Source organism: Halichoeres trimaculatus, unplaced genomic scaffold (genome assembly GCF_033239565.1).
Source record: "Halichoeres trimaculatus isolate MK-OKI-2021-1 unplaced genomic scaffold, fHalTri1.1 fHalTri1_scaffold_23, whole genome shotgun sequence".
Lineage (NCBI taxonomy): Eukaryota > Metazoa > Chordata > Actinopteri > Labriformes > Labridae > Halichoeres > Halichoeres trimaculatus.
In genome coordinates, this window is record NW_027437201.1 from 369809 (window position 1) to 392894 (window position 23086).

The 23086-nt window shown below is 43.3% G+C and overlaps 1 protein-coding gene across 22 annotated transcripts in view; it reads right to left on the reverse strand.

The window, feature by feature from the left end:
* The window catches only part of ryr2a (ryanodine receptor 2a (cardiac)), a 224953-nt gene that overhangs the window by 25149 nt on the left and 176718 nt on the right, over positions 1 to 23086 (reverse strand). For 8 of the 22 annotated variants that reach the window (XM_074664009.1, XM_074664008.1, XM_074664019.1 and 5 more), the window contains 20 exons: positions 22755 to 22834; positions 22588 to 22664; positions 22222 to 22295; positions 17958 to 17975; positions 9409 to 9489; positions 8800 to 8888; positions 8424 to 8552; positions 6485 to 6779; positions 6191 to 6349; positions 5959 to 6113; positions 5493 to 5708; positions 5133 to 5405; positions 4813 to 5019; positions 4430 to 4732; positions 3950 to 4017; positions 3666 to 3801; positions 1411 to 1497; positions 488 to 748; positions 250 to 380; positions 70 to 112 (listed from right to left, as the gene is read on the reverse strand). In XM_074664009.1, coding sequence (XP_074520110.1) covers positions 70 to 112; positions 250 to 380; positions 488 to 748; positions 1411 to 1497; positions 3666 to 3801; positions 3950 to 4017; positions 4430 to 4732; positions 4813 to 5019; positions 5133 to 5405; positions 5493 to 5708; positions 5959 to 6113; positions 6191 to 6349; positions 6485 to 6779; positions 8424 to 8552; positions 8800 to 8888; positions 9409 to 9489; positions 17958 to 17975; positions 22222 to 22295; positions 22588 to 22664; positions 22755 to 22834 — 2882 coding nt within the window. The remainder of the gene's footprint in view (positions 1 to 69; positions 113 to 249; positions 381 to 487; positions 749 to 1410; positions 1498 to 3665; positions 3802 to 3949; positions 4018 to 4429; positions 4733 to 4812; positions 5020 to 5132; positions 5406 to 5492; positions 5709 to 5958; positions 6114 to 6190; positions 6350 to 6484; positions 6780 to 8423; positions 8553 to 8799; positions 8889 to 9408; positions 9490 to 17957; positions 17976 to 22221; positions 22296 to 22587; positions 22665 to 22754; positions 22835 to 23086) is intronic. The other 14 variants (XM_074664018.1, XM_074664023.1, XM_074664017.1 and 11 more) reach the window with 3 other exon arrangements.

Below are 23086 nucleotides of genomic sequence, written 5' to 3' on the forward strand. Positions count from 1 at the left end.
CTGAGGTCATTAACCGTCGTTTGGAAACTGTGATTGATTGGTATTTCTGGGTGAAACAGTGACACTTACCTTCCTCTTCACAAATTTATCCCAGTAATTATTTGGGAAAGACCTGAGAACAAAAAAGGAGAAATCAACAGACTGAGAGGAACCAGTATTTTGTTCCTTTAGAAAAATATCACAGCTGGAGGTCAACATGACCCTGATCAGATAAGTGATCAGTAATCTGATCTACAGGTGCGCACTGACTGTGTGTTGATGACCAGTCTGTCCCACTGCCCCTTAATGTCGTCTTCTGATGGCTGTTCAGTGATGTAGAGACCATCGAACTCCAGCTTTCTTGCCACCTCCTTCTCTCTCTTAAAGATCACCAGAGGGACCTGCAGCACACATTCATATACACACTCATTTATCCAGGTGAGGACCAAGTACCTATAGATGACCCTAATGAAGGACTGGTGTCCTCTGTAACCTCAGAACGTCTCACCTTGAGACAGTAGTAGCCAATGATGCAGAAGAAGGAGATGACAGTGTGCAGCACAGCAAGGATCCGTAACATGGGCTCCATGTAGCCGCTGCTCTCCTCCAGGACAAAACGCACCGTGACTGGCTTAAGCATCTCCCTTACCTCCTCCACCACCTGCCTCCCTTCTCCACTTGCCAGTGGATCCCACTGAACACTGCTCTCTGATTGGCTGCTGCCAGACAAAACCTCCCTCTCCTCCATGGCAGACGAGGACGTGGACACCTGCAAAGAAAAAAGTTAGACCTTTGAACCAGCTCTGAGAGAAGCAGGAGTTTACGTGAGAGTCTAAGATTGAAGAAAACACAAAATATCACTTCGTCAAAGCTATTCCAGATTACTGCACAGCAACAGTCCTTCAAACAAGAGAGGGGACAGGGAAAATCCTGGGTCTTCAAATCAAAATATAAGAACCAAAACCTTAAATCTGGATTCTTTAATTGAGGGCATGTTTCCATTTGCAGCATGTATTTGCTGCTCAAAGCAGAGCTATTCAGCATACACAGCATCAGCCAGGTGCCCCCCCCCCCCCCCCCCCCCCCCCCCTACACACACACACACACACGCACACACACACACAAATTTCAGCTCCTCTGTCCAGAGTCTGACGGCAGGTTTGAAATACACATCATGCTAACAGGGTCTTCATTGTTAACAAAATGTGTCCTGTATACAGTATTCATCTTGGTTTGCAATGAAACTGTTTACTGTCCAAAGTTTTTCTCTGCTGCCGGTTGACAAACAGCCTCTCCTCTCTGCCTGATGCAACAGGCAGATGTAGGTATTTCCTCTAATTGAAGAACTGAGCATTCAGTTCTTGTGGGGTCACTGTAGTGGGGATCAGACCAGTGTTTATGGTGAGAAGAAAACGTTCAGAACTGAGTTACCTTGTAGAAGAGGAGGATGAAGTTTATTGCAAAGGCTACAAACAGAGCGAGCATCCTCATGTTGTAGAAGTTTCTAGCAAAGTAATTCTGCAGGAGATGGAAAAAAAACATTATCACATTTCTGTGTTAACATTCAAGTGTTCAGTCAGAGTACAGGCTGAGTAAACATTAATCTGACTCTTGACAAACTCTGAGTTAGCCCAGTTCAGCTATAAGTCTAAACTAACTCCAGCTGACTCAGAACTGAATCTGGACTGACTCTTAACTGACTCAGAACTGACTCAGAACTGATAAAACTGACTCTGGTGTGACTCAGAATTGACTCTGTCTAAAGTGACTCTGAACAAAATCTGAAATGTCTGAACTGACTTTGAACCAACTCTGAACTGAGACTGATATGTATGAATTGACTCTAAACTGACTCTGAAGTGACTCTAAACTGACTCTGAAGTGCCTCTAAAAGGACTCTGAAGTGACTCTGAAGTGACTCTAAACTGACTCTAAAGTGACTCTAAACTGACTCTGAAGTGACTCTAAACTGAATCTGAAGTGACTCTGAAGTGACTCTAAAGTGACTCTAAAGTGACTCTAAACTGACTCTGAAGTGACTCTAAACTGAATCTGAAGTGACTCTGAAGTGACTCTAAAGTGACTCTAAAGTGACTCTAAACTGACTCTGAAGTGACTCTAAACTGAATCTGAAGTGACTCTGAAGTGACTCTTAACTGACTCTGAAGAGACTCTAAACTGACTCTGAAGTGACTCTAAACCTACTCTGAAGTGACTCTAAACTGACTCTGAAGTGACTCTAAAGTGACTCTGAAAGGACTCTAAACTGACTCTGAAGTGACTCTAAACTGAATCTGAAGTGACTCTGAAGTGACTCTATACTGACTCTGAAGTGACTCTAAAATGACTCTGAAGTGACTCTCAAGTGACTCTTAACTGACTCTTAACTGACTCTGAAGTGACCCTAAAGTGACTCTAAAGTGACTGAAGTAACTCTTAACTGACTCTGAAGCAACTCTAAAGTGACTCTTAACTGACTCAGAAGTAACTCTTAACTGACTCTAAACTGACTCTGAAGTGACTCTAAACTGAATCTGAAGTGACTCTGAAGTGACTCTAAACTGACTCTGAAGTGACTCCAAACTGACTCTGAAGTGACTCTGAAGTGACTCTAAACTGACTCTGAAGTGACTCTAAACTGACTCTGAAGTGACTCTAAACTGACTCTGAAGTGACCCTAAACTGACTCTGAAGTGACTCTAAACTGACTCTGAAGTGACTCTAAAATGACTCTGAAGTGACTCTAAAGTGACTCTGAAGTGACTCTAAAGTGACTCTGAAGTGACTTTAACCTGACTCTTAACTGACTCTGAAGTGACTCTAAAGTGATTCTGGTCTGACTCTGAAGTGACTCTAAACTGACCCTGAAGTGACTCTAAAAGGACACTGAAGTGACTCTTAACGAACTCTGAAGTGACTCTAAAGTGACTCTGAAGTGACTCAAAACTGAATCTGAAGTGACTCTGAAGTGACTCTAAACTGACTCTGAAGAGACTCTAAACTGACTCTGAAGAGACTCTAAACTGACTCTGAAGTGACTCTAAACTGACTCTGAAGTGACTCTAAACTGACTCTGAAGTGACTCTAAACTGACTCTGAAAGGACTCTAAACCTACTCTGAAGTGACTCTAAACTGAATCTGAAGTGACTCTAAAGTGACTCTAAACTGACTCTGAAGTGACTCTAAAATGACTCTGAAGTGACTCTGAAGTGACTCTTAACTGACTCTAAACTGACTCTGAAGTGACGCTGAAGTGAGTCTAAACTGACTATTAACTGACTCTGAAGTGACTCTAAAGTGACTCTGAAGTGATTCTAAACTGACTCTGAAGTGACTCTGAAGTGACCCTAAACTGACTCTGAAGTGACTCTAAACTGAATCTGAAGTGACTCTGAAGTGACTCTAAACTGACTCTGAAGTGACTCTAAAAAGACTCTGAAGTGACTCTAAAGTGACTCTGAAGTGACTCTAAACTGACTCTAAAGTGACTCTAAACTGACTCTTAACTGACTCTGAAGTGGCTCTAAAGTGACTCTGGTCTGACTCAGAATTGACTCTAAACTGACCCTGAAGTGACTCTAAAAGGACTCTGAAGTGACTCTGAAGTGACTCTGAGCTGGGTGAGCAGACCTTAGGCTGACTCTGAGCTGGGTGAAGACAGTGAAATAGAGGACAATTGCAGTACCAGCAGCTTCCTTTGGTAGGCAATGATCTTCTTTAGAACCACAGACTCCTGCAGGTCAGGTTCGTCAGGCTTTGAGGTGTGGAGTCGTCTTACTTTGGGTTTTATCTTCTCCTTCCTCTCTTGTTTCTTTTCAACCCTGAAAACACACAGTCAGAAAACTGTGTGAGTGTGTGAGGGGGGAAAGGGTGTGTGTGTGTTTTTCTATATATTTTTTTGCCACATCATTGAGTCAACACACAAACACACAAGCACTGGACCTTGAGCTGACAGGAACAGAAACTTACTCTTTTTGGTCCAGTTCGGTTTCTGTGTCCACTGCTGCCTCCTTCTCCACACAGGAAGAACTTTTTGACTGAAACGCACACACACACACACACACACACACACACACACACACACACACACACACACACACACACACACACACACACACACACACACACACACACACACACACACACACACACACACACACACACACACACCTAATCATGAAGACATTTTTAACTTAGGGGGCGCTTAGGTCTCTTGTTTACTCAAGTTGGTCAGAAGTGGACAGGACTTCTGAAGGTACTGAAGGATCAGCTGGTTTCAATGGTTCAGATTGGTTCAATAGTTATGATCAGTTCTGGTGGATCTGGTGGATTAGCTGGTTCCAGATACTGGCCCTGCCTGACTGGAGGTTACATGTCACTATCTCTGATTTTTGATCCTGATCACTGAAAAAGACCTTCACAAATGAAAGAAAGGGAACACAGACCCACCTGATGTCTCCGCCTGAGCTCAGTAAGGGGCACCGTTGGGGGGGCTGGTGGAGTGGGGGAGGGCACGGGGGAGTTGAGTAGCTCTGTAAGGCTAGCGTTTGGGTTGTGTGGGGTGATCTTGTACTGCCCACCCTCCCTCCTTAGGTCAAGTCCAAAGATGTCCGAAAGCAGCTCGGTGTCACTTATGTTCACTGCCAAGTCTGCCAGGTCCTCCTGGGGGGACGGTCTCTTCTCCCAGTCCTCTCCCTCCCCCCTCACTTCATCCTGGGTGGGGTCAGGCATGTTGGCAAGCAGCTCAGACACCTGTAGAGAGAAGCAGGATAGATGTTTTTAGAACCAGCTCTCACTGTGGTCAGTTTCTTCTTCACCATAAGACCCCTCACCTTGATGGTCTTGGCTCCCTCCACCAGACCTCCACCCATGAAGCTGTTGTAGAAGATCCTGCAGAAACCCCGGGCCACGCTGAAGGCCATGTGGAGCAAACCCAGCAGAACCGACAGGTAGAAGGCCATCAGGGTGGTCACCATGTCCTTCACTGTCATGCTCTTAATCTTTTTCATTTGCTTCTTCACACTCTTCATCGACAGAACCTGACAGAGACAGAGGACAGCCAGTAAGAACCAGTGCCAACGTAGAGCCACTGAGAATGTGAGGAAAACCAGGAAGAAACTGGACCTGTGTTTATTCCTATATCTCATCTCACCTTGATGAGTATCATGACATTGTAGCGCAGCGCTAACAGAGCCATACAGATAGTGGTGAAGGAGAAGAAGCCCATCTCCGGGCTCTCCTCATCAGGTTTCTCTCGCTCACTCTCTTCTTTGACAGCTGATCTCTCACCGGCATCAGACATCTGAGCGGCCAACTGCATCTCAAAGATGGTGTCCTCACAAAAGTTCACAAAAAGTTCCATCTTCTCCTTCTCTCCTCCTTCATTCACAACGTCAAAGATAAACTGACGCTTGGACTCTTTGACCTGAAGACAGGATAGATAAAGAGCTGCTCCCACTTTCCTTCTCTGAACTTTCAAAGATGATTATTCACAGCGTAACATCCTGTATACCTGAGGTTTCTCCCACTGTGTCCTGCTGGACTCACTGATCTCAAAGTAGACCCTCTCAATCCGTTTGGCGCTGCCCATGATCTCGATGCGTCCCAGGTAAGGCTGGAAGTAGTTCAGGACACTGTCGGCCAGCTCCAGGAACGTCTGCAGCCGGGTGTCATGAGGCATGTGCTCAGACAGGTTGGTCAGCAGGACAGCAACATTGAAGCCTATGTCCTGAAAAGTCCCAGCACAGGTTGAAGTCCTTTAGTTCTGCTGAACTCAGCACTTTGTCATTCGGTTCTCATAATCAAGCTAGTTACAGATGTTAAAGTAGTAGAACCGATGAGTCCAACCAATCACCATTGTCATTAATATTATTACTTTTAGAGTCACATATTGTGATATCACCATGAGGGGTAAATTGCTGATCTTTGTTTTCTACTCCTGATAAGCTTTGTTAACATCTGTAAACAGTGTTGTTTACCTTAGCTGGCTCATGAAACCGCTCCACAAATTCTTCATAGTCAAGCAGTTCATTCTCGTCCGTCTCAGCACAGGACAGCAGGAAGTCGGTTTCAGACTGGGTGTAGTGCTTGTGGCTCTCCATGGCTTTGTGGAAGTCTCTCTTAGAGATCACACCTGATCACACCATTTGTGAGTTAGTGTTCCCTCCAATTAATGTTTCAACATTAACACCGTCTCTTTTTTAAACCAACCTTTCCCATCCGGGTCGTACTCCTTAAAGGCATCAGAGGATGTGAGGTCTTTCAGTTTGAGAAACATGTCAAAGAACTTCAGGATCATCTCAACATTATTCGAAGACTCCACCAACATGTCCACCATCTGTTTCCCAATTGTCCCATTCACCACATTGCCTGTGTCAAAGAGAGAGAGAGACAGCATTCTCTGTGTTACCTGTCCCCCCTGACTTTTAGGCTGGAATGAGTCATGTATCCACCCTCCCTGCTCCCCCACAGGTGTTTCAGGTCTGTAAAATAAAACAAACTAACCCTCCAGCATGGATAGCAGCATGACCACCATGTCCTTCTGCAGGTCCATCAGTTCCTTCAGTAACTCAATCTGGCTCGAGTCCTGGAGGTGGGACAGATGATCTGTTTTAAATGCTGAACTTGTTGTTTTTGATGAGTGTAAACGCTGGCAGTAAGATGTGACAGGTAGATTAACGGCTCTTTGGCTCACCTGAGACAGTTTCATCTGCATGTGAGCGAAGACATGAAGAAACCCCACCACAGCGTCCCACAGCCGACTGTGAGCCAGACTCTGCTGGTTCCCTGTACATGGACCCTACAACATCATCAAAACCACACTGTGACATCATCAGGGCCTTTGACTGTAGACACGTGTGAGGTCTCTGACTGATACCCCATTGTTTCACATTAACTGCCTTTGACCTAATTTACCACTTCAACAGAATCACTTTTTTCGACTTTTTTTGACTTCCAGCGCTGAGATGTCAGCAGCTGGTTGCAGGAGCTTTGAGTGACTTTCCTTTATTTACTCTTCAATTCTTCTCTCTCTTCCACAAACTTGTGTTTGTGTCTAATATAGTGTTTGCACTGCCTCACCGTTTTAGTTGGGGTTAAACTGAGTTTGTCCCCAATGGTTATGTCTTCAATCTGTATCTAATGATTGCATACAGCCATGAGGAACTTCTGCGCCTCAGGCGAAGTTCCCTCAGTGCGCATCCCTGACGAACTGTGGAGAGCCGTCACTGCGGGAAAAAAAACGGCAGGAAAGTCAGAGGAAGGATCGAGAGGGCAAGGAAATTTGAACCTATCCTCCCGTCGATCATTGTGGGGAACGTGAGGTCGCTTGCAAACAAGACAGACAAGCTGACGGGGTTAGTTAACAGCCAGAGCGCCTACAAGGAGTGCAATTTGCTCTGCTGCACGGAGACATGGCTCCATAGGAATACACCGGACAGTGTACTCAAACTGGAGGGATTCACTCTGCTACGAGCGGACAGGGGGAAACAGAGTGGTAAGAAGAGAGGAGGAGGTCTTGCTGCCTATGTGAACTCTAAATGGTGTAATCCTGGACATGTTACAGTGAAGCACACAATCTGACATCCTGATGTAGAACTGTTGGCGGTAGGATTATGGCCATATTATCTACCGCGGGAATTTTCATACGCCATAGCTGTGGCTGTTTACACCCCTCCATCAGCTGCAGTGCGCTGTTCGAGTGACATTATACAGTCTGTGGTCGCGAGGCTGCAGACTATGTTGAGTCTGCAGCGCCCTCATGCTGAGGGTGCTAAGGACGAACAACATCCCCCAGAGACTGCTTGTGTCTTTCTACCATCGAGAGAGTCCTGGTGTACTGTCTGTGTGTGTGGTCCACCAGCTGCACAGCGGCTCAGAGGACGTCACCGCACAGGATTATCAACATGGCCAAAAACATCACTGACTGCCCTCTCCTCACACTGGAAGAACTGCACCATTCCCGCTACTGTCAGGCAGGCTGTACAGGTCTATCACTACAAGGACAAACCGGTTCAGAGACAGTTTCTACCCAACAGCAGTAAGGGTCCTGAACAAAGGCTGAAAAACTACCTTATTTGTTGTCATATAATGACAATATAACAATTACCTCATGTCATCAATGCACCTGAACATGGCAGCTATTTTGCACTTTACACTGTTTTGCATTGACTGAAGGGCTTTTGCAATTTTGTTGTACTTGTTGCAATGACAAATAAAGTTCCATTCTATTCTATTCTATTCTATTCTATTCTATTCTATTCTATTCTATTCTATAATTACACCTTAAATATATGTTAATATGTGTATATCTGCTTGGTCTATTTTATTATTGCGCTTACTTGCCTCTTGTTGTATTCTTCTCAATTGTTGTATGCTGCAACAAGAAATTTTATTATTTCTTCTGAGGATGTCAGAGAAGACTGAGCCCAACGAGTGTGTTTACCTGGATGTACTCCGTCAGAGTGTTGAACACCTGCTTGGCTACATTTATGGCTTTTGAGAAATTCCTCTGGCCCTGCTCATCAATCACATCCTTCCCAGAGTAATACCAGTAAAAGTCACTGATGGACTCCTGCAGCACAGAGGGAGAGCACAGAGGACACACTCATGCTGCTGCAGTTTATCCTTAAACTGTCAAAATCGCTGACTGTAAGTGACACCAAACACATTGAAGAAGCGTCCCCTTGGTCTTATGAACAATTAGGCAACACAGTCACGAAGATTTTTCACAAGCAGGAACAACTGGAAGCTGTTCCACTTACAGATGAGGTCTTTTATAGCATTTAGCATCAGTTCATACAGGTAATGTATCAGCATACCTGCACTCTGAGGAGGTAATCTACAGTGGAAATGATGATGTTGACAGTTGTGTTATTTCCTGTCTGAGTCCTCAGGTAGTTCTGAAAGTCTGAAAAAAGAAATCAAATGACTGTGTTATAAGCTGTGAGATTGACTGCTCCATTAAAAAAGAGTCAGTGTTTAGGAAGCACAATAAAGCCCTTTAAAGTCATCTGAAGCCAACATTACTTCAAGTCTTTATGTTCTTTAGCTGATTCAGCTGTGAACATTTTCCTGAAAAGTTTATGGTCTCTGCCTTTATTTTCAGTCTTTATACAGCATGATCTTCATTTAGTTGATCATGGTCCATTTGGAGAGACACAGCTGACAGCTGCTCAGAGCTCGCAGTAACTTCTGTTTAATAATTTAAAAAGAAATGTTCTCTCCTCTCTGGCAGAACTATAATCAGTGAAGACATTTTGGCCCACGTTTGGCACATACAGATCAGCATTGAACGCAAAATTCTACCTGACAGGCTGACACCTTAAACACAGTCTCAGAGAGGGTTAGTAAAATCAGACTCCTTTACATAACCAGATGAACTAGTCTAACATCAGACTGATATCATTGCAGAACCAACTCACACTCACCTGAGTTATGTCCTTCACAGAGCAGCTGCAGGAAGCGGAAAAGGTCACAGGTGAACTCATCATCCTGCATGACCTTCTCACCTGGCCAAGGGGAGAAATACGCACACAGTCATTCACACATTCATACAAACACACAGACAGACATGTTAATACGAGAACAAACACGGAAACAACAACGTAATTACACACACACACACACACACACACACACACACACACACACACACACACACACACACACACACACACACACACACACACACACACACACACACACACACACACACACACACACACATGCACAATCAAAGTTATGCAAAAGCAGTCACACACCTAGACTCACTGGAGTGAACAGTGGGCAGCTGCAGAACTCAGACTGGTTTTTTAAATGCAGCATTTAGAGTCAGGCCTGTAAAGTAGCCTGAGACAGACATGGGGTCCAACCCAATCAATTTTTATTAAGAGAGACGGGCTGCAAAATGTGGAGCAAAAACAGCTCCCGGAAACACCCTGTCAACATGTTTGCGTGATAAACTTACTTTACACTAATTGTGAACTCAATGTAAATCCACTGCAAGCTCACTGCATGCACTGAAAACATGTTCACCCTGTAAACACAGTGTAAAGGTATTTAGACAGTAACAGAATGAAAACACAATGTAAACCGGCTGTTAACATGCTGTAAACATGCTGAAAACATGCTGTAAAAAAAAAAAAAAATGAACGCACACTGTTAAATACCGCACACACATTTGACACACTATAAACTGTAGTTACACTGCAAAAACACCGCACACACACTGTTAAACACAAAATATGAACACTGTAAACACAATGTAGATGCACTGTAATCCGACTGTATTTACACAGTTAATTTAGAGTGAACACAATGTAATCAAACTGTAGACACACTGTAAAAACATTGTAAACACTGTAAATATTGTTTCCACACTGTCACCACACTGTATACTGTAGCAAACTGTAAACATAGTGTTAACTATGTATGTAACTATGTATTCAGTCCACACACACTGTATACACACTGTAAACACACTGTAAACACACTGTAGATACACTGTAAAACCACTGTAGACACACCATGAAACTACTGTACACACACTTTGCAAACACTGTGGAGTAAGGATGGGCACCGAAAACCAGTTCCTCTTTAGAATTGATAAGAAATGTTTCAACCCATCAACATCATTAGCCCTAATGCTTAACAATTCTCTGACCATTTCTTTACACTATGCCTGAGCGGCAGGACCTTACATTGACTTGTCTGCTGCAGCTATCATAGCTCAGTAGTTAGAGTTTTCTGAGAAAACTCTGATTCAGGATTTTTAACTTGAAGTTTTACTGAAGAATTGAACACACAAAAAAATTAGTGTTTTTCTCTGACACCAGATTTCTATTCAATACAGTCAACACAGTATAAATCTCCTTATTTATCAAAAACCACAAAAACACAATGGGCTCTAATTTCGTGGCAGCGCAGGGGGCGCAAGCCTGGGCAGTGCTAATTTCGTGCGGCACACCGCCGTGCGCTGCCAATTTGACACTTTGGTAGACCGTCTGCGCAGATATGGGTGTGACGGCACGCCAGGGGGAGTTGACGACGCACCATGGGGAGGTGTCAGCAGATTCATGTTGGTGCAGTGACAATTTCGTGGCAAAAAAGTGCGCTGAAAGCTCGCCAGCTCCAACCTGGTCTATCCTCGGCGCAAAGTGGAGCGCACCCCACGCAGCTGTAATTTGGTGACAGGCGCACATGTGCGCACATGTCATCAAAGCCTCAGAGGCAGGTTTTCAGAGTGTCAGGCACATTTTAATGCAATAAACAATCACAGCAATCACTATTTAATGTAACCGTCTGAACCAGCATATACATTTATATCTATATTAACTGTCCCGTCACATCTGATGTCAGATTAAAGCCGTTTGTCATAATGGAAAGTTAACCTGACGGCAGCTGGAAGTTTGATGCACATCTTACAATTAAACAATAAACAGCCTTAACATCTGATACTGAGTATATATCTGGTTCTCTCATTTCATTTAATTCAAAGAAAAGAGGGAGAGAAAAGACGAAGAAAAAAAGAGAAAAAATAAATGTGTGTCACTCAGGATTTACCCGTGATTTCCCATATTTCTCTGTTTTAGTCTTTATTTTTAACGTGATCTAAAAAGATGGAGTACATTATTGTAAGGAGGATGAGGTGGAGACACTGGGAGAGTATACAGTATATCACCAAAGGTTCTGCTATCTGGCGATGACAAACCAGGAGTGCAGGTGGATCAAAAGTATTCTGAATGGATAAGCCAGCTGTGTAACTGTCTCTTCATTTTTTACTCCGAATAAAGACAAAGGAACAGATTAAATCTGTCCCGGGAGCTGGCCCACAAGGTGACGCGCTTCGTGTCCTCAGATGCACCCCGACAGCGGCTCTGACCGTCTCCGCTACCAGCACTCTCTCCACGGTGCTGTAGATCAGTCAGACCAATCAGACGTTGCGCCTCGGCCGCAGAGCATTTAAAGGCGAGGAGAGGCGCTCATTTGATTGGTGAAAACAGCGCTCGGCTGTGTTGAACCCACTCCTCCCTGTCTGCCATTTGCGCGGAGGGAGGTGTGGACGCGCAACTCTGTGCTCATCTGCGCCTGTCTTGGAACTGCAGGAAACTTGCAAAGTGCGCCGGTCATTCCCTGTGCGCACGGCGAAGGCCAGCGCAGGGCAGGTGCGCCTGCGGCTGGTCTACGAAATTAGAGCCCAATAGCATTAGCTTGATTCTAACATATGCAGAAAATTGCATTGATATGCTAGCAGTTAGCAAACATCAATACAAGTTTGGCTTCAGAATAGGATTTCGATATTTATCACAGAAACAGATCGCAGTTACTCTTTGTTAACTATACTGAAAACTTCAAATGTCAAAATACTTGCAGGCAGATGAATAAGGTTACATGCAGACTCATGGCTGGCTTCAAGGTTCCCAACAATTTGAACAACTGCTATAAGCACTCCAAGACACCGTATAACATATAACCAAACAGTACATCATTGTCATGCGACGTGCAATTTTTTACTAATTTTTAGGTATTTACGACCAGAGATATACAGATCCAGTGACCAATTTTGTATTTATTTACTCATAAACTCAATAACATGTTGTTGACCCAGAAAACCTGTAAAGTGTCTTTTTGTACAGAGAAAAATTCACGGGAAGAAATGATAAGGGAATTAATACAGAATCAGATCGATGAGCAGAATCAACAAGGGCATTAATATCAATTAAATCTCATTAATTGCCCATCCCTACTGTAAAACACTGTAGACATACTCTACACATAATCACTTTGTTAACATGTTCACACTGTAATACACTGGAAACTTGTTCACAATGCAATAATCAAAAACCCAAATCTAGAAGACAAATTCAACAGAGAGAGCACCATGGAGTCTTCAGGAGATGAAGGCTTCTTGGCTGAAAGGGGCACGAGGCAGAACAGTATTATTATTATACTGTATGAGAGGGAGTGCAGACAAACAGTGCTTGAGCAGAGCTGTCTGAGTGCCCCTGAGCTAAAACACTCACCTACACCTGATAGCTTATGCCTGACGTGCTCCAGGATGACCTCAGAGTGAGGTCACAGTGACCTGTGCTCAGAATACAAAAAAAGCCTTCTCTGGGTCTTTTGACTCTGCTTCCTTAAAGGACACTGTTTGTGGTTTTCTTCCATTGCCTTTGGTGTCCCTGGGTGATTCTCAAAGTGATAAACTGAAGTCTCCTCTCTTCTCTCTCCTCCACGGCACTGGAAGTATTTTCTGAGTCGCCATTTTGAAGGCTGTCCCAAAGCGATAATTATGCTCAGGGGAGAGAGGAGAGAGGAGACTGATCGGAGGAGCAATGATTAAGGAAACACAAGAGCTGGCTTTGCGGAGGTCAATTCACTGACAGATGTGCCCCCATATGGAATATCACTCTCTGATTGGACGCTGCAGTGGCTCAGACTTCTCCACATGAAACTTCACAAACACAACGGAGTTTAATGAGAGAAAAGATGAGCTGAAAACAGGCATTGAGGATTGTTCAGAAATGGGTCTTACATCTGGGAATAAATGCTGTGAGTTTACAGCATAAAATGCAGAACAAAACTGTCATCAAATCAATATAACACAGGCTCAGTACTGAAAGCTGAAATCTAATAGATAATATCTTCCTGAGACACAATAAACTAGGTTAATTAAGTTGATAAGTTTAAGAATTCATGATCAGATGCGCTCTAGATAAAGGCTAATTAAACAATAAATAATCTGATAATGAGGCATTTTACCGGTAAAGTGATTCATGTGCTTCTCTACTGCACACAAAATTAGCAGAGAGCAGGTTTTCTTGATGTGAAAATGTTTGTTTAACAGGTTAAAGGAACAGACAAAGCTCTGTTACTGTTCATCTTAGAGTTATTACAGCGCACACACAAACAGCTGTTAGAGCTGACTGACAGATGATCCTAAGGTGATCAGCTGTTGCCGTCATCAATGAAACACGTCGCTTCATGTGACACTCTCGAGGAGAGGATTTCCTGTTGCTATAAAAAAAAATCTCCTACATTCCTCTCCCTTCTCCCCACATCCTCCCTCTTCTCCTGAATGGAGCCCTCAGGCTGGGCAGAAGCATGATGCAGTGTGACTTAGCACCCTCTACAGGCCTGGAGCTCTTCCTTTGTTATGACTGGATGCTTTGGTCCACTGTTGAATTTGTTTTCTAGGTTTCAGTGTTTCTATATGTCTGCATGAATCATATTTCTGCTGTTTGTTTCTGTTAGATATGTTTGTTTCTATTTTTTGCAGCATGTCTCCAACTCTCAGCAGCTGTTTAATATTTTTTGACATGTACAGTTTTTCGCCCAGTTTTCTGATAGGAACCTTTTGGCTGTACTCTATCAGACAATGCAGATGTTGGATTGGAGAGGCTGAACAGAGGCTCTGACTGAGTTTAAATGCTGCTTTGAACCACTGAGTGCAAAAGTAAAAAGTGTCAGAGAAACAAGATGAGACACAGTAACTTACACTGTCACACAGCTATGAACAGGAACATCCATACAGAAAGACAACAGACTGAAGCGGTCTGCAGGTCTGGAACAGGCCTGAAAGTGCTGGTCTGTATGAGCCTGTCTTTTTATGGTCCTGTTCAGTCCCAGCAGGAGGGCCAAGGGTCTCAAATCCACTTTGAACGAAGGGTAAGGGTTAGAGCCTTGAGGAATAGAGCCTCAGTCCACCCCTCTGTCCTCCTTATCACAGTCTGTACCTAATGTCCCCCACCTACTCTTTCTGAGAAAACCTCTGATGTCAGAGGTTGGAGCACTTTCAAGCGTGTTTCAAACACTTTGAACTGGGAAAACACTGTTAGTTTGAAAAAAAAGTTGAAGGGTTTTCTATCTATAGAAGTCAAACTCTAACCAAACTAAAAGATATCAAAGCGAAAATTTGAGTTAACGCCTAACCTTCACCTGGTCCAATAAAGGACAAAGGGATTTTACCAAACACAGAGGAAAAGACTGAACACAACAAAAGCATGGATTAAAACACAACACATGGAAAATGAGTCAAACATCAAATCATAGAGATAAGAACCAATCAATTAATGAAGGAGAACGCAGACCACAGAACACAGCTCAGCCCAAGAAACACAGAGGAGAGGGATAGAGAGAAGAATGGAAAAGAGAAGAAAGTGAGGAAAGAAGAGGACAAAGGAAGGAAGCAATGGAAGAATGAAAGGAAGCAGGACAGTTCATTTCATTCATCTAAACTAGTGGTTTGTAAATGGAGGTACGTGTGCCCCTGGTGGGTTCGCGAGAGCACTTCAAGGGATACACAGGATTCAAGAATGTATAATCAAAATGATATAAACCAAGCAAAGTTCCTCTGATACTATTTATTCCATCAAAGTTTGAATCAAATATAAGTTTAAGTTCATAAACAGAATTTTATATCAAGTAGGTTATTCCATTCTCTTATACCCCCACAAAAAAATTAGTCTCCCTCATACCAGGAAAACAACACAAATGGGAGCTTCATGCTTGAAGAGTGGCAGCAATGCTGCTGAACAAAACATAAGGACATGCACTAAAGAAGGCAAAACCAGAACTGGCAAAACTCCATCAGTATTTGGAAAAATGTGCTTAAAGATGCTATGAGTAGGATAAGTTTTAATTTGATTGCATCACCAACTTCTGGCCCAGCATTTCACTGACACTATGGTGAAGATGTAACTTTTAACCAGGCATGTGTTTGTTTTGGAACTTTTTTTTTGTTCGAGTCAACTTTTTACCAGATACAACGCAATGGGGTAAAGTATTTATTAGTATTTAGTACAGTTATGCAGCACTGTTTTTTTTTAAACATGACAACAAGAAAACATAAATCTGTACCATACGTCAGTAGCCAGCTATATGTAGCGCTACTAGCAGCTCAGTTCTATGATATATCTGTCGGCTAACGTGACAACAAGCTAATTGTCAGTTCACACTATAGTTTAGTGGATGTTCATATGTAGCGCTTACAGTGCTGTGAGACGTGTTGGTACTGTGTAACGCTAGTGAATCCTGGTTCTGTCAAGTCATCTACCAATCAGAGCTAACGTAACCTCACTCTTCGTTTGATAGACTCTTAAGTTTGGACAGACCACTGCAGAATAACTACTGACTGTGATGAACATGATCACAAACAGTTTAGCCTTTTTAGCCTCTCTCTCCTGTTTATCTTTTTTCTGCTCTTCTGTCCTTTTTTCGTCTGACAGTTACAGAAATCGTTTCAAGCAGAGTATAACTCAGACAGGAAAAAAAAAAAGGTTTCACAGGGGGGAACGTCACTGAAAAAAGTTTGAGAACCACTGATCTAAACAGTACCATGGCTGTAAGCAGAAAGAGACACAGGCAGAGCAGACAGGACATGCAGATGAATAGAGCAAACAGGGAGAACCAATAAGAAAAAGCAGATGGGAAGAGCAGACAAGAAGGGCAGGCAGAAAGAGCAAATGAGTAGAGCTATCAGGGCGAGAGGACAGGTAGAGCAGACAGGTAGAGCAGCTAAGAATGGGCAGCAAGGACAAGTGACTGGGAAAGGTGAGCAAAAGAGCAGACAGCAAGAGTAGTCCAGATGAGAAGACATGAAAAGCAGACAGGTAAAGCAGTCAGGAAGAGAAGACAGGTAGAACAGACAGATACAAAGCAGATGGGTAGAGCCTAAGGGAAGAAACTGACAGGAAAGCACAAAGGAAAGGCAGACTGGTAGAGAAGACTGGGAAAGCAGGCAGGAAGAACAGATAGATGGAGCAGACCGGGAGAATAGACAGGAGGATTAGATAGAAAGAGCCATCAGGAAGAACAGAGAGAAAAAAGAAGAGAGGTAAAGACGATAGCAAGAACAGCAAAGGTAGGGATGACAGGTGGAGCAGTTAGGTCGAGCAGTCACGACCAGCAGACAGGAAGAGCGAACTAGGAGAGATAACAGGAAAAGCAGACAGGTAGAGCAAACAAGTGGAGCAGACATGTGGAACAGATAGAGTAGACTTGAAAAGAAGACAGAAAGAGAAGACATTGAGAACAGACTGGTAAAGCAGACAGGAGGAGCAGACAGGAGGGACAGGACAGGGGCAGAGCAGAGTGGAATAGAACACAAAGAGATGACAGTAAGAGTAAATTGGAAGAACTGACAGGAAGAGAAGACAGGAACAGCAAATAGGTTGAGCAGACAGGTGGTTCAGAGAAAAATGCGGAGGATAAGGCGGAGATAGATAAAAAGATAAAAGGAGGGAACAGGGAGCAGGGGGAGGATTTTAACGGTCCTATTAGCGGTTTTTGTCAGATCTTGTAATAATCCTGAGGAAACAGACTGCAGTTCAAACTACACTGAACATGTGATCAGTAACACCTTCATCTTCATCATCAATAATGATAGCATTAAGGAAGAAGGTGACACGAGACAGAATAAAGAGACAGTTAGGTATGAGTTACTGTAACTAAAGACCACAGGTAGATCCTGGGGGCAAGGGGTGAGCTACAGGCAGGAGGCAGAGGAAGCTGGAAGTCTAGACTCAGGACTGGGACAGAACTGACACAAGGACTAACTGGGGCCAGAGAAACAGAGGATCAGATAAAAACAGAGAGAAAAAAAGTATCAGAGAGAAACAGAAGGGATCAAAGAGAAACAGAGAGAAATGGAAAGGAAAAGAGGAACAGAGAGAAATTGAGAGGAACAAAGACAAACAGAAAGGAACACAGGATCAAAGAAAACAGAGAGGAACAGATAAACAGCGAGAAACAGAGAGGAACAGATAAACTGCGAGAAACAGCGAGAAACAGTAAACAGAGAGAAACAGAGGAACTCAGAGAAACAGATCAACAAAGAGAAACTGAGAGGAACAGTAAAACAGAGGGATAGAAAGAGAGAAATAGAGGAACAGAGAGAAATACAGAGGAACAAAGAGAAATAGAGAAGACCAGGGAGAGGCTAACCAACACACAGGAAGATGGCAAGAGGCATAATTACCACGCTCATGAGTGATGACTGAGGAGGGGGAGAAAGGGCAGAAAAACAAAATGAGAAAAAGAAACACAGGGAAGAAAGAAAGTAAGAAACAGAGAAACTGAAGGTCACATTAAGGGAAAAGAGAACCTTCAAAAGTTTACTTTACATTTGCCAACAGGAAAACAAAGAGAGTATTACAGAATTAACCTGCACAGGTGAGAACCACAGGTATATGAAAATAAAAACACACATATATTATCTACCTAATGTCTTTATGATACACTTGCTGAAAGAAACGATTCAGTTATATATGAATATCTGAACTACAACAGCTGGAGGGACCTCTAAGCTCAGGATCCAACAATCAGCTCTTTGATTTCTAATGTTCAGGGCCCATGTGCAGGTCCAGTGATTAAACAAACGGGACCAGAAGCCCTTCCGTTCTCTTCTTGAACGGCCCACTTCGCTTCAGCGTTAGCCAGATGCACGACTGCAAATAATCATTCATTGAACTTATCACACCATGAAGGTGAAGCAGGTGCGGAATACATCATTATTAAGGGGAACCACCTGGAAAACCTATCTAACAAAGACAAACCGCGCGTACCTTCCACTCATAAACAGCAATAAACCTGGTGAGTGGTAACTGTGTGACTGAGAAAAGATCAAGAAAAACATTTTTCAGCTGAAGAAATGACAATTTTGAACATGCTGCAGTGAAGTGATGAAGTAATGGAGTGATGCAGGAACAAACAACTACCTGTACTAAACAGCTGTAAGGAAGCTTGTGAGTTAGGCACTAAGTAAGCTAGTTAGTGAGTGAGTCAGCCAGTTAGTTAGTAGTTAGTTAGTCAGTTAGTTAGTTAGTCAGCCAGGCAAGCTCAAAAACGTCGTTTAAAAAAAAAAGAAAGAAAAACCACCTTCCTGCAAAGGCATTGTTAAGGGGTTCTTGGCTCGGACACGGTGAAAGAAGTAAGGGTATCAGCTCCGTGTTCATCTAAACAGGCCCATATTTGGAGGTGAGGTGGAGGCTAGCTGACTGGACAATGATGGACAAGCTGTCAGCATCTATTTTCTTATGGACATTTTTTCACTTTCTTTACACTTTCTTGCTTTTGTTTTATTGATTGCCACTGTGACTCCTGAATTTCCCCTCAGGAATAAATAAAGTATTTTCTATCTATCTATCTATCTATCTATCTATCTATCTATCTATCTATCTATCTATCTATCTATCTATCTATCTATCTATCTATCTATCTATCTATCTATCTATCTATCTATCTATCTATCTATCTATCTATCTATCTATTTTGCAGTGCATGGGTTTAACAGACTGCGCTGTTATTCTGCCACAGAGTGTTATGTTATATTTTTGGTTGGTGGTGTGCCGTGGGCCTTTTTCAATGTTAAAAATGTGCTGTGGCTCAAAAAGGTTGAAAAACACTGAAATAATAAACTAACTAACCAAGCCAAGAAGAGCCTTGTAAAATAAAGTCAGCCAGTGAGTTTACCTGCCAGCACTCAGAAAAGGGCAGGCAGATTTAGCATAGAGCTCACAGTGACGACTGAGGTGACTACAACCAATCATAAACTTCAGAGCACAGTAAATAACAACATTTAAAGACTGCAAACATTTGGCAAAAGCCATCATGTACAGAACATCACCACAACCAAGCAAAAGAAAAAAAATGCATTTATAGGAGCCAGTTATAGCTGGAGCTTTGAGGGAGAAGCAGAACTCGTTCTGTAAAAGAAGACTGCTTTCACCCTGAGTTTAGTGACCAAGCTGGCAATGTGAGCTCTGAATGAGAGCTTCCTTTGTATGTCCCTACAAAATAGTACCCTAAGCAGAGATAACAGTAGAGGCTGTAAATATGAACTAACAGATGATGAACCCACAGCACTGAGCTGATGACAAGAAGGATCAAATACACAGACACATAGCGGGGTATCTGGGAAACCGCATATATTTTTATATGTGTACACCTGTCATCTACACAAAACCACAGCTTTACGCCACTAAAAACGATGTGTACTGAAAACTACAGCCAGAGTGAAGATTTTGGAAAACTTTGGTTTCTTGGTTTTGTGTAGACGCCGAGATAGGGTGTTGTGTTCTCAAACATCACAGCTGAATGATGGGGCTCATTCTGATTGGCTGGCACGGGTTTTACACCCGGAAAATACTGCCCATTATGGGTTTGGCATGCCTCGAGCCGCACTTATAGAAGGATTTGCCCGCTGTGTGTGGACGTAAGTATTAGTCTGACAGGTGAGACTTAAATGGATCTAAAGTCATGAACAGGGGTGCACATAGGTACGCATGTGTGACAAAAATCACTGAAGCATAACATCACATGTGTCACTACCTGACAGGTTACACATGTCTTATCTGCATCAAGCACAATACAGGAGCCATTTATGAGAGATGTCAAAAACAACATACTCCAAGCAGCTTCTTTGGTGTTTCACCACCAACAAAGACATATCAAACTGAGCTGGAGCCCAACAAAAGAGTTTGCAAGTGGCTGCAAGATGTGCCATGGCTTTATGCTAACAATGGTTGCACTGAAATGTGGTGCAAGATTTGCTGCTCACTAGCAGAAAAAAACTGGTGCGTTTTATAACGGCTCAAAGAATTCCACGATGATATGTACCTCCAATGGTAGATGTTGGAGGTGCATATCATTCATGTGAAGGCGGCACTCGGATAATACAGAGCATTGCCCACACCATCAGCGGGAGATTAGGGCCTAGTTGCAGTCTACTGAATTTTTGGAGCTGCTTTTCGATGGATCCAAGGATGTAACAAAAACAAATCAGGAGATTGTTTTCGTCGTGTCTGAGTCCAATGACGGAGAGTTAACCTTGGACTTTCTTGGACATATTGAACTGGGCGCTGATCAAACTGCACAGGCCACAAGTGACAGAATTGTGAGGATCTTTCAGGACACAGGCTTGGATGCCTGAACCAATAAGATGGATACTGTATGCACAGCTGTTAACGTTGTGTGTACAACAGCGCAAATGGTGTGTACAACCACTGCAGCTCGCTGCAGTTGGAGACTCCCTTTGTGCACACACAACACACACTGGAGAACTGCGCAAAGTCCACTTATCGTGACGGATCTTACTGTGAGACGTTTGACCTCTCTGTGATCAAGCTGCTGCTGTTTTAATTACAGGAAGGTGGAGCAAAACCACTACTGCTCTGAAGAGATTGTATGAAGAAAAAGGGGTCTCTTTTGTAAAATTGTGTGTAAGTTTCATAATACCAGATGGTCTGCATGGAGGCATGAAACATTGTTAAATATATCAAGACTGGTGCCAGCAATTAAAATGCAGCTGGCTACAAGCGATAACAGTGGATTGCAGCACATTTGCAAGTAGTGTTTTCAGTGTTTTCTAGCCAGGCTTGACATCTGCAACATTTTGAAGACCACATCCTTGAGGTTTCAGAAGGAAAAGCTGACCATTGAAGAATGTAAGGATGAACTCATGGTGGCTACTGAACAGTTCACAATTCTGCTTGATGGTGGAGGTCACTACAGCCTCCTCTGTGTTTAACTTGGTGTGAATAGTAAATTCAAGTAACCCAGATGTGTACTCCAACATCAACAAGGTGGCTAAACTGTCTCTTACACTGTCTTTAATCAGTACAGCCTGTCAGAGATGATTCTTACAACTCAGCATAATAAAAAAACACTAAAAAAAAATATAAGTACAGATCTCGTCTGTCACATGCTCATCTCCTAGCCCTGATGCACATTCATCTGTCAAATAAGACCGCTGAGACATTTCACCCAGAGCCAGGTGTTGACCTTTAGCTGGAGACAGCTAATCAGAAGCTCAGCCAGGGACAGGGAGATGCATCTTCATGATCTACTTTTCAGGAAACTGAAGCAGAGGACCATGGAGGCGACACTGAGGAAGACAGTGAAGACATCTGTACCTATTAAGACCCAGAGGGTGAGCATCAAACAATATCTTCTGGTACTCTGAGTAACTCACTAAAAAAGTTATACGCACCCCTGCTTACGCAGACTGTATTTTCTATCTGAGCTTCTCAACTAAGAACAAAGAGTCAGAGAACTCACGTGTTTTTTACAATTTCTCTGCAGTTTTTCCCTCTGAAGTGTGAGTCACATCTGTAAGGAACGCGTGCGAGTCTGTGGGTGTGGGGTTTAGTGTAACATGCAGCTGGTTGAAATAAAGACAATATATAGAAACACACACTGTTTCTGGTCAATTACACATAATACACCCAAATGTTTGTACTAACCTGATCCCTCCTCCGTCACCATGCCCAGACCCTCCGCTTTATTCTGACGCTCAAAGGCATTCAGATCCAGAACACTGACACACACACACACACACGCACGCACACACGCACGCACGCACGCACGCACGCACGCACACACACACACACACACACACACACACACACACACACACACACACACAGGCACACAGGCACGCACGCACGCACACACACACACACACACATACACACACACACACACACACACACACACACACACACACACACACACACACACACACACACACACAGAGTTAGTAACTTTTTTTTTTGTTTCCATTTATCACACCTCTGTCATTAAGGGATCTTACAGGTGTTGTGTTGTACCTGCAGGACTGCATGAGACCAGCCAAACTCTGAAAAAAACCCACATCCTTTTTATCCTTCAGGTAGTCCAGCATTTTCTGTGAACATGGAACAGTTGACTGGTGAGCTCACAGGTGAGTCTTCAAATGGTGAAATATGAGCTCACAGCCACAACTACAGGTGTTTACCTGCTGCACAGTGGAGTTTCCTCCGTTGAGAATAGCAATCCCCAGCTTCAGAGTGGATGCCACCATCAAACCCATCTCACCTGTCCACAAATAACACACACACACACACACACACACACACACACACACACACACACACACACACACACACACACACACACACACACACACACACACACACACACACACACACAGAAAACTTATAGTCAGATTGCACTAAGCAGGGAGCACAAAATAAAGAAGGGTTTTGCTGTAAGGTGATGTAGACGGGTGTTATAGACAGGTGTTATAGACAGGTGTTATTAACAGGTGTTACAGACAAGTGTAAGTGA